At 41.7% G+C, this 11651-nt stretch overlaps 1 protein-coding gene across 2 annotated transcripts; it reads left to right on the top strand.

Annotated features, from left to right (window-relative positions):
- Positions 1–360: 360 nt before the first annotated feature.
- On the top strand, positions 361–11142 carry LOC147146558 (monocyte to macrophage differentiation factor 2). Of its 2 annotated transcripts, none has more exons than XM_086034034.1 (7): positions 361–509; positions 3337–3418; positions 4538–4698; positions 4970–5011; positions 5083–5184; positions 5333–5402; positions 6193–11142. In XM_086034034.1, exons 1-7 carry the CDS (start codon positions 496–498, stop codon positions 6394–6396), a joined length of 675 nt encoding a protein of 224 aa, XP_085890160.1. In that variant the 5' UTR covers positions 361–495; the 3' UTR covers positions 6397–11142. The 2 variants fall into 2 exon arrangements, with proteins under 2 accessions (XP_085890160.1, XP_085890158.1); XM_086034032.1 differs by having other exon boundaries at positions 4937–5011.
- The last annotated feature ends 509 nt before the right edge of the window (positions 11143–11651 follow it).

Below are 11651 nucleotides of genomic sequence, written 5' to 3'. Positions count from 1 at the left end.
GACTGCCGACCTGACTGCTGTCCAGAAGGCCATCATTGACGCCCTCAAGCAAGAGGATAAGATACAGAAAGAAATCTCTGATCGAATAGTCTGTTCCCAGAATGCTGTATCATTACATTATGGAAAATGATGAACTTTATCACAACATGCTAATTTTTTGAGAATGAAACAAAAATGGAGATAAGTGACATGACAGCGACAGCGACGATTGTAGAATTGTTTCTGATTGTTCTGCTGTTCCCCCTTTGGCCACTTGAGGGCAGCATAAGACAGACAGACGGCTCAGCTAGTTTCAAAATATGACTGTGGGATGCTCCCAGTGAGACGATGACGTGTGTCAGTGACGTCACTAGAGCCCCATCCTCCTCCAACGCTTCCCCCCTCCTCCTCCTCTTCCAGCCAGCGGCATCGCGAAGCTCTCAGGGCGGCAGGAGTGCACCGAAGGCGGCCGCCGTCGTGTCCGTGCTGTCAACTGTTGATCACCGGCCGACGTCAATGACTCTTGGAAGGTAAGCAGACTTGATTTGATAGTTTTCGGGGGGTGTCCGCTTTTTCCGTCGCTCGCTTTGCTGTTGTCGCCGAGCAACCACACTGATGACAGATGAGGAGGATGAGGAGGAGCTGCAGGATGATGAGAGAACAAATGATGGCATTAGCTTATTATTATTGTCATTTCTAATTGGATTTCTTACACGTATTGTCATGGTCTACATTATTTTGATGATGGTACACGTTATACTCTTTATACATAGGCTCTCATGGTGACATGCGTTCCATCTGCTTTCATTGTAAACACACTGAAATGATTAACATTTGTGTCAGTGTTTAAATGATGTAATTTTCATTCAAAGGATTTCCATGCAAAAAACAACAACAACAATGTTTGAATGTGTCCGTCATAGCAATACTTGTGAGATGATCCTATTAAACTTTGCATGGAAAATTGGTGGTAATTGTTGAGGTTTTTACAAATTAATATGCACCCATCCTTTGTACAGAATCATATCGAGCGCTGTTTCTAATATTTTGACCATGTTGCTAAAAAAGTGACCAAAATGTCCAACAGCTCTTAAAATATGCTTGTTAAAAATAGGTACAATTATAATCTATATCTGTTATTATAAGGATTGTACTTATTTGATGTTTGTATATTTCACAAAAATAAGTTACAATAAGTAAAATAAAATAAGTAACCACATATATTGAAAGATAACGATTATATGCATTTTGATTACATTTTTGGAAGAATAAAAGTAGTGACGCTCTCATTTAGACATGTAAGGTAACTAAAACCTAAAATGGAAAAGATAAAAAGTGAAAAACAAATAATTATGTTTTTTTTTTTCTTTTCAATATTATTTATAACAGGTAACGTCATTATTATGTCAATGTGATCCGAGACAGTTGCGCAGCCCTGCATGCTACAAACCGCAAGCACTATTAGTATCATCAACACTGAACACGAACGGCTTCACGGCTGCCGCATGGATGTCAATCGACTGTGTGCCTAATGAATTGGCCTGTGAAAGGAAAGGAGTCTGGCAAAAGCCTTGTTTTGGCTGCACTTTCTCACTCGCTGGCGTAGCACGGAGTGCGGTGAGCCGCGCTTGAGTCGTCGAGTCATCATCACAATGCATGTGGTGTCCCCGGCCGAGTGGCCTGTGGCCTGCTAATTAGCAGCCATCTTGATGGAGTCGTTAACGGGGCTGCCAAAGCACTGCTGGCTCCGGCACGCACACACTCGCCCGCTGACGCTTCCGGGCCTTTTTCCCTCCCCCTTGTCATTTGAAGTCTTCCTTTTTTCTTTTTTTGGAGACGGTGTAGCTTGTTTGTGGGCCAGGTCACTTTGTATTAATAAGAGCTGCAAGTGGGAGAGATGATGAGCTGTGCATGGCAAGCTATTATCTGCATGAATCATCGTTTAGTATGATACAGAGATACTTCTGGGTTTTTGTTTTAGGGCTTCAAAAGCAGGGCTGAACGGTTTTGAAAAGTGATGCAAGTGCATTTTTTTTTTTTTTTAATTTTTGCAATTGCGATTTAATAAACGATTATTTTTTTCTCTCAAAGTTCTCTTCCTGTGTATTTTTAAACCAGTTAAGTAATCTCCTTCAGTTCGAGTAGTTAACTTACGAAACACTTTGACGTGCAGTCTTTTAAGCGTTCATTACGGCAACATCACCAAATTCTAGCGGAGACATGAGTCACTAAGCCGTAAATCAAATTACAACAATCATGCAAACAAATCTGTGGCATTATCACTTCAATGTTTCATCTTTCATGAAGCAATATGTAAACATGTGGACTGCACTTCTTAAAGGAGAAATCAACCCAAACTTATTTTTTTCAAGACTATGTTCACAGCCGGCCCACTATAGTTGAAACAAGGCAATATGATTAATATGACATAGGAGTTAAGCATCAAAATACACCCCTTTTAAGCCATCTCAGGGAGCGGCCATTTTGTCAATTCTGTCGAAAATGACATCACAACTGGTAACGACCAATCACAACTCAGATTCAACTCGGGAAACAGATCAGCCGTGATTGTTCGCTACCTATAATGCTAGCAATACAAGTGTTTGTTTCTGCAGACTGACCAATGACAAACAAGCAAGTGACCGATCTGCGGGTTGTTCGCGCCATCTCACCGAATGTAGGCCTCTTATGAAACCGGCCTCCGCAAAACGGGACGAGGTGGTGCGCTTGCGTGCGCGCATGTACACTATGTTGCCACCATGTTCAGGCAGAAAACAAAGAGAAGCACAAAGCAAGACGGAAGGAGCTAGCGAATGTTTTTGTTTTTTTTTCTTTCCCCCTCTCCGGTCACCGTCCCTTGCTGGGTGGTTGCCGTGACGACGGTGACATCACTCCGGTGCCCTCCCCCTCCTCCTCGCTGCGCTTGTTTGGGATTCCCTGCAAAAAGATGCTCGGCGGTTCTTCCTCCTCGTCTCCGACCTGCGCTGTTGCCAAGCGACAGCGGCAGTCAGTCACGGAGACAAGTCCGAGCGCACGCGCGCGAGCGCGGCGGTTGCTAGGCAACAAGGCAGTCAGCCGGCGTTTTCCAAAGCAGCGCGTATAGACGGGTGTTGATCTTTTGATATGCCCATGTAACGCAGCTCAAAATCATTTTTAGAATAATGGACATTTTCACAATGGACGCCCGCATACTCGCGTGTGATGGATGCTCCTTGTAATGATTGACGTGTGGCCTGACCAATTAGAGAAGAATAAGCACCCGAACCAATGGAGGAGACGTGAAAAGAAAAATCAAGCGTATTCTTGCTTGCTTTTCTTCCAGTGTGCTGATTTCCTGTCCTTGTTGATTGCTTTCAGGTTTATGAACAAGCGTGTTCCTTCTAACAAGAGATACCAGCCCACAGACTACGAGCACGCAGCCAACTGCGCCACGCATGCGGTAAAAGACACGCGCAGGCGCGCGCGCGCTGGCATTTGAAAGCCGTCATCAATGACAACTCCAGGCTGTCATGTACATGCCACCGCAGCAGGTGGAAGTATAGCACAACTGCAACAAGTAGCTGCAAGTAAAACAGACGTCATATACAGAAGAATTTAAATGTTTATCATAGAATTTGCAGTATATTTTAAAGTATTTTTTTAAGTGTGCTACTTGCCGATACGTTACTAAAGAACTCATTTTAATTTAATTTGACTAATAAAAGATTCAATTTGGGAACCACTTTTTATTGAGCCCCTAGGCTTTGTTGACTGAGGTATGTTTCTTCCTCCACTAGAGGACAGTGTCGGTTTAATTATCTTTTCTGCGGTGCTAGACGGAAGCAGCTAGCGCTGTTTAGCTCAGTGTCACAATCCCAACAGATAAGAGCAGACGTACGTTGTACGGTGTTGGGATGCCGTTCATTTATTTATTGTAAGTGTTGGCCTAACGCTTATTTGGCACTCTCATGTTATTGATGTGTCATCTTTATTCCCACAGTATGTGTGTATTATCTTAATTACGTTTTATAATGAATATGTTACCCTGCTGTTAGTTAGCTGTTAGCTAGATCACTACTGCTGAATGCAAGAGGTTGATCTGTTGCAGTTGTCAGTCTCAGTGCATTTGTGTTGTCTTCATATCTTTATTATTGATTTATTTTAATGCAGGGCTTCCTCATCTTTGTCATTAAAAACCCATATAGACATTGAGGAGTGTCATTCATAATTGACTTTTTCTGGCCTTTTAGGTTGTCATTGCCAGTTCAATTTTTTTTGTTAATGAACATGGACGATTGTTATATTGCTATACTGTATTCCTATATTCCTACGCCTTGACTGACAAGTTGAATTTGTTCCATGGCGCTTGCAACTTGCATCACATGGACCTCAAATTGACTTTCCCCATTGAAATGAGTGGAAATGCTATTTATCCGTTGTAGCCGTCCCCAAAAGTCAAGCAGCAAATAAGACTAGAAACGGACATGAAAACAATAACATATCAAAAGACAAGAAAATCAATTGCTCAAGGCCTCATTTAATTGTGTGCATGCATGCGTGCGTGTGTGTGGGTGTGTAGTTATGGATCATTCCGAGCCTGCTGGGCAGCTCGCTGCTGCACTTCCAGTCGGAGGACCAATGGGAGCGCGTGTCGGCGTGGGTGTACGGAGCCGGACTTAGCTCGCTCTTCACAGTCTCGACACTTTTCCACACCGTCGCCTGGAAGAAGAGCCACCTACGGTACGCACACAACCACACGCACACACACACACACTACAAACACAAACAATCATGCACACATAGACACAAAGAAACAATCACACAGAAAGACAACAAAGACACACTCAGCTCAACTGTATTTCACGCATATACATGCACTCACACACAGACACGCACACAGAGAAACAACCCCATGTGCACGCACATGCCACACCAGACACACTGTGCACCAACTGTGTGTGTTTCCGTACATGTTCAGGGATGTGGAGCAGTGTTTCCACATGTGTGACAGGATGGTGATCTACTTCTTCATCGCCGCCTCCTACGCACCTTGGTGAGACGCACGACTCCACACGACTCCGCGCGACTCCGCGCGAGCGTGTCGTTGACTCTTTGCGTCGTCAGGCTGAACCTGAGGGAGCTAGGACCCTGGGCAAGCCACATGCGCTGGCTGGTGTGGCTGATGGCGCTGTCGGGGACCACCTACGTCTTCTTCTTCCACGAGAGGTTCACCTTCTTTTTACTTTGTGGATGATTTTTAATTTTTGTTTGTTTCTTTTGTTGTTGTTTTTTTTCCTTAATTGAGCAAGGTCATACCCAACACAAATGTTAACGATGAATTCCATTTTGTAAACGTTTGTCATACTTCCTGCAGGTACAAGATCGTGGAGTTGATCTGCTACGCGGTGATGGGCCTCTTCCCCGCCTTGGTCATCCTCTCCATGGTGAGCACTTCAATCAACGGGTAGAGTCAATGGAATCAATGGGCATGGGGACTTAATCAACCGGTATGTTCAATTCAATCAATGGGCGTGGTCACTTGAATCGATGGGCACGGCGAACTGATTCAACAGGTATGGTCAATTGAATTCGTGGACATGGTGAACTGACAGGTATGTTTGAACTCAAACTGTGGGTTTGGTCATTGTAATCAACGGGTATGGCCAATTGGATCAGTGGGTATGATCAACTGGTTCAACGGGCATGACATAATGAAATTGTTCCCAAAAATAGTTTAAAAAAAAATATCCCAGAAAAAATATTCCATAAATCTGAAAAATAATGACTCTGAATAACAGAAGCAAAATCAATCGATAAATAAACAAACCTAAAAATAAATTACCCAAGGTAAAAACTGAAAATCAAAAATCTTTTTTTTTTTTTTTATGAATACTGTACTGTATTTTCCCCTCTTTTTCTGAATATTAAAAGAAAAACAAATATTCAGGAAAGGAGGAAATAATATTCCATAAAACAGAAAAATTCCATAAAACAGAAAAATACTCAAAAACAAAAACACCAAAATAATCAAAAACAGAAACTAAAATAAAAATCTATATAAAGAAAAAAAAAAATACTTGGCATGATGAAGTGAATGCAACGCGCTTCCGTACTCACACCATGCTAACTTCCTTTTGGCCAGCAAGCAGTGCACTCCATTTTGCCCATTCCATTTCAAGCGCAGTGAGTCCCTGACCCCTTTGCTTTGTCTTCGTATTGGGCGGGTCCACTCAGCCGCAGCAGGCGGGCCTGTGTGAGCTGCTGCTGGGCGGCGCCTTCTACTGCCTGGGCATGGTGTTCTTCAAGAGCGACGGCATCGTGCCCTTTGCCCACGCCATCTGGCATCTCTTTGTGGCCATGGGCGCCGCCGTGCACTACTACGCCATCTGGAAGTACCTCTACGCCCCGCCCGCCAACCCGGTGCGCACCTCCAGATGACAACGCCGCTGACGGAGACCCTGCGGCCGCCGCCCAACATTCCGCTCAGTCCCCAAGTCACTGCGCTTTGTCCTCTGGGGGAAGCTGCGTGTCACATTCGGTGTCTTTTGTGTCAAATGTTTACACTCTGCTGGAGCAGCCGCTTCTCAACTGGTTGGGTTTTTTTTTTTGTTTTGTTTTTTTTTGTGTGTGTGTGTGCGCAATATTTCTAGTGATGGTATTTCATTTCTATTGTGCAAGATGGCCGATTATCACGACCAAATGGCAAGGATCGATGGCGTTACAGTAATTGTTTGAAACCTCTCCACGACAATCGGTGGCCAATTTTATTTCACTTTTGTACTATGTGGATTATTTCTACTGGTTGTGCCAATTTCTATTGTGCAAGGTGGCCAGCAATCATGACTGACAGTAAATGTGGGACACATTTACATGTGACCGATTGTGATGTGGAACTATTTTTTTTCACTATGTGGATTATATATTTAGTGGGTTCTCTTTATCTCTGTTGCGCAAGATGGCAGTGATCATGACACCATTTGCCAAAGGACCGATCGCATCACAGTGATTGTATGACACGTCCGCATGGCCATGCGTGACCAATTCTTTTTTTCTTACTCTGTGGATTATTGCTAGTTTATTGTGCAAGGTTTCCGGTTATTGTGACTAACTGGCGAGAAACAATCACATTACAGTGACATATCTATTATAGCATACACTACGGCGCGTAACAGATTTTTTGTTTTCGTAAACTCTAGATTATTTCTGATTGTTAACTATTTCCATTGTGCAATGTGCCAGTTCAGACTGATGCGATCGCTTGGCAGTAATTGTACGACACATATGCACAGTGACGTGTGACCATTTTCTTTCCTTACTCTGTGGATTATTTCTAGCCATTGACTTTATTTCTATTGTACAAGGTGGCTAGCTATCATGACTAAATGACGAGGAGCAATGGCGTTAGAGTAATTGTATGAAACCTCGACATGAAGATGTGTGGTCAATGTGACTTATTTTCTTACTCTGTGGATTATTTCCTGTTGTTCACTTTATTGTAGAAGGTTTCCGTTTATTATGACTCACTGGCGAGAAACAATCACATCGCAGTGACATGTATACACAATGATACACAATGCGTGACTGTTTTTTTTTTTTTTTTTTTTTTAATGCTGTAGATTATTTCTGATTGTTCACTTTATTTCTAATGTCCAAAGTGCCAGTTATGACTGACTGGCAAAGAACAATCTTTTTTCAGTAATTGTAGATTATTTCTAGTCAGTTCACTTTATTTCTATTATCATGACTGACTGGCAAGGAGCGATGGTGTTAGAATAATTGTATGAAATCTAGTCATGAGATTGTGTGGCAGATTTTATTTGTATTTTTTCACTATGTGGATTATTTCTAGTGGTTGTGCTTCTCTCTGCTGTGCAAGGTGGCTGGTTATCATGACTGATTGGTGAGGAGTAATAATTGTAGGAAACCCCCACCTTGAGGTTGTGTGGCAGATTATATTTATTTGTTTACTATGTAGATGATTTCTAATAGTTGTTTCTATATCTGTTGTGTAAGGTGGCTGGTTATCATGACTAAATGGCAAGGAGCAATGGTGTTACAGTAATTGTAAAACATGTACAAGACAATCCGGGACAAGATTTCTTATTTATTTAATTTTAATTTTGTGGATTATTTCTAGTAGTTCTGTTTATTTCTATTGTGTAATTTGGCCGGTGTTCATAAGTAACTGGAGAGGGTCCTAGCATCAATTATTGCATTGATTGACCGCCCCCCCCCCCTATGTGCCATGAACATTTTTTTCCCCTTTTATGAATCTTTTATGAAATTATTTCCAGTCGTTCAGTTCAGTTAATTTCTATTGCGCAAGGTGTCGGTAATCATGACTAACTGTCAAAGAATGATCGCGTTATAGTAATTGTACGACAGACACGCTTTGGCATGCCATGTATGTTTAATTATTTTTTTTATTGTGGATTATTTCCAGTAGTTGTGTTCATATCCACTGTGCTGGAAGGCCTTCAAATGTGGCTGCAACCCACCAGTTGAGAACCACTTTCGCATCCTCACTATTTTACTTGATCTATGATATTTCAAACACGAGTGATTCGTATGTCTTTTTTTTTTTCCCCCCGGTGATTGTATTTCTTATGGTGATTTATGAATCCAGCATGATTGTTTTTAATATTTCAACTGTTAGTTGACTATATTTATTGAGCGGTTTTCAGCAGTGTGCTTCTGTTCCAAGTTGACGATGCGACAGTATTTCAAGTTTCATGCAGTATTTTTACTTTATTTTAGTACAAATCGACACTGCCAGCTGGTGTTTGTATGTATGATTTTTTTTTTTTTTTTTTACTGCCACAAGTGACAGCACACGGCGACATAAACAGCAAATGTTTTAGAACACCAAAGGTAAATTTTGCTTGCCTTCAAATGCAGCCTCCGAAGATCATATTTCAAGGAGCCGTTGAGTTACGATGTTTGTGCGGTGCCTTCAAATGCAGCCTGTGATGGCAAATGCAGTCCTGGTAGGACACAAATGCATTCACCGTGGGATGCATTTGAAGGAGTCTTTGCTGTACGTCATCGGTCTTCAAATGCAACCTTTAAAGGACGCGTTTGAAGGAGTCTTGGAGTTGTGACTTTTGTGTCATAAGACGGCACAAGTGTCCCTCACAGGCCTTCAAATGCAGCCTTTGAAGACATTTGATTTGGATGACGTGCCACATTTGAAGGAAGCTTTTATCCAGAGACCGTCATCATGCTTCAAATGTAGGGCACTGAAGGTGCCTTTGATTTGGGAAATTAGCGCCGCATTATCACATCATCTGACTTCAACTGCAGCCTTTGACTGGGCGTATTTCATGGAGCCTTTAATTGGACTATGTCATTGGTCTTTAAATGCAGCTTTCATTGAATGTGTTTGAGTTGTGAAGTTTGTGCCGCGCTCAAATATCCTTGTCCTTCAACTGTAGCTTCTGCAAGACACATTTGAAGGAACCTTTTATTCGGACGCCGTCATTGAACTTCAATTGTAGCCTATGACATATCTTTTGATTTAGGTCGTTTGTGCTGCATTATCGTATCATATGCCTTCAATTGCAGCCTTCAAAGGAAGAATTGATATGTGTGCTGAATGGGTACTGGTCATCGCCGGCCATCAAATGTAGTCTCTAAAGGACACATTGGAGGCAAAATTTTATTTAATGGACGTCACCGGCCTTTAAATGTAGCCCCCGAAGACCGCATTAGATTTTGGACTGTTTGTGCCATGCTCCATCATCATTATTGTTCAAGGACACATTTGAAGGTAGCCCTTATTTGGATGATGTCATTGGCCTTCAAATGCAGCCCCTCAATGTTCCTTTCATCGGGGATGTTTGCACTGCATTATTTACGTGCTCTGCTTCCATTTGCAGCTTACAAAAAGACACATTTGAAAGGTGCCTTTGATTTGTAATGTCTGTGCCCATTATTGGCCTTCAAGTGGAGCCTTTCAGTAACCCCCAATTTGAGCCAAATGTCTGTCATCGGCTTTCAAATGCATTTCTGAGGCTGCATTTAAAGGCCATTGATGCAGTTCAAATCAGAGATTCCTTCAAATCTGTCATTGGGGTTCACATCCATCCTCCACAGGTTCCTTTAGATTTGGGACGTGTGTGCTTGCCTTGTCTCTTTTTCTGGAGGCCCTGCTGTTGCTTACAAGCTTGCTGATTGGCCCCCCAATGTGGGATGGACGTTTCCTTTTGGTGTTCTAATAACCTTGACGTGCTGTTTACGCGCTGAATGTGAAAGCAAAGCGAATCTACGTACAGTATGTACAGTATGTGTTGTTGAACAATCTATGACCGCATCTCAGGTGTGTGCGTGTTACACATTCCGACTCATGAATCCAAAGCCTCTGGTCTATGTTTACATGTGAGTGCATGACTTTCCAATACAGTATATATATGTAAATATATATATATGGATTTTTGGAGCCCGATGCTGATTCCCATATTCATTATAAAATTCCGATAACCGATTAATTGGTCGATTAAAGATTCCATTCTATTAAGAAATATATAATGAATAAAATTACGTAAGACAACTTTAACCCTTCGTATTTAACTTAACAGCAGAGAAAAAAAATCTGAAAAATATTTGTTGCTGATATTTTTTTGTGGCGGGTGAATGTTTGAATGTGAAATCTTTGTCTTGTTATGTTTTAAAAGAGCGAATATTGACCGATTAATCAGTTACACATACACTTGGGCAAGTGTGGGGGTCACGTGGGACGCATTTTAGTGGACAAACCACTCACAACAACTGTCACCATCTTTTTTGTTGACCGCTTTCAGATGATCTGAATGTTTTTCTTGTGACACTATTTGAAAGTGAAATTTGCCTAGAAAGCACTTCTGTCACGTTGAAATTGGAAAAATGTGGGTCTTTGTGTGTTCATCATGAAACTCCACAAGGAGTTGTGTCCTCCACATGACTCCACAATTCCTTGTGAGTCTTTCATGTAACTTCCCTACTCCCTGTGTGTCTTTCACATGGCTTCACAACTCCTTGCGTGTTCTTCCAGACATGTTTGTGGGTGTTATTCCTCTGCTGTGTGTGATTGTGAAGCTGCTGACTTTCATTTCTTGCGTCTGTGTTGCTTCTGTGTCGTGACAGGCCGACGTGAGGCATCTTTTCTATCTCTCTTGTAATAAAAGACAAAACAAGCTTTCTCACACACTTTTGCACTCCGACTCAACACTTTTGTCAGCGTCGGTCTTATTAGGAGCGCGTGTTATTCCCTCAGCTAGAGGCGCTCCGAGGAATTGATGACTCAGCGAGTTTATATGCGATTCCGCTTCGAATGTGATGTAGCACAACATCTGCAGACAACGTAATTCAAAGGAGAACGTAAAATGTTGAAAGCTTTGCTGCAAGCTTGTGCAATGTGTATCATTTCGCTGCACATGCAAAAACTGCGCATGCAAAACATCCACTTTCTGAACATTTTAAATGAATGATAAAACATGCCAAGATCGTCAGAGATTTTTTTATTCATGTATTTTTATCCATTTTAGTTTATTATATTGCTTATGATCCCTTAAATCTAGTCCAATACGAATTACCGTGCAATTATTAAAATAATAATCCAGCCTATTGGATTATTACTTTCTAAACAGAAAAAACATATATTTTAACAAATAAATATAATATGATTTATTATTTATGTATGGCATGTATGTACAAGA

The sequence above is a fragment of the Filicampus tigris genome, chromosome 6 (assembly GCF_054856515.1).
Source record: "Filicampus tigris isolate MCC_2025a chromosome 6, RoL_Ftig_1.0, whole genome shotgun sequence".
In the NCBI taxonomy this organism is placed as follows: domain Eukaryota; kingdom Metazoa; phylum Chordata; class Actinopteri; order Syngnathiformes; family Syngnathidae; genus Filicampus; species Filicampus tigris.
The sequence above is the reverse complement of the archived record's forward strand: the minus strand, read 5'-3'. Positions and strand labels throughout refer to the sequence as shown.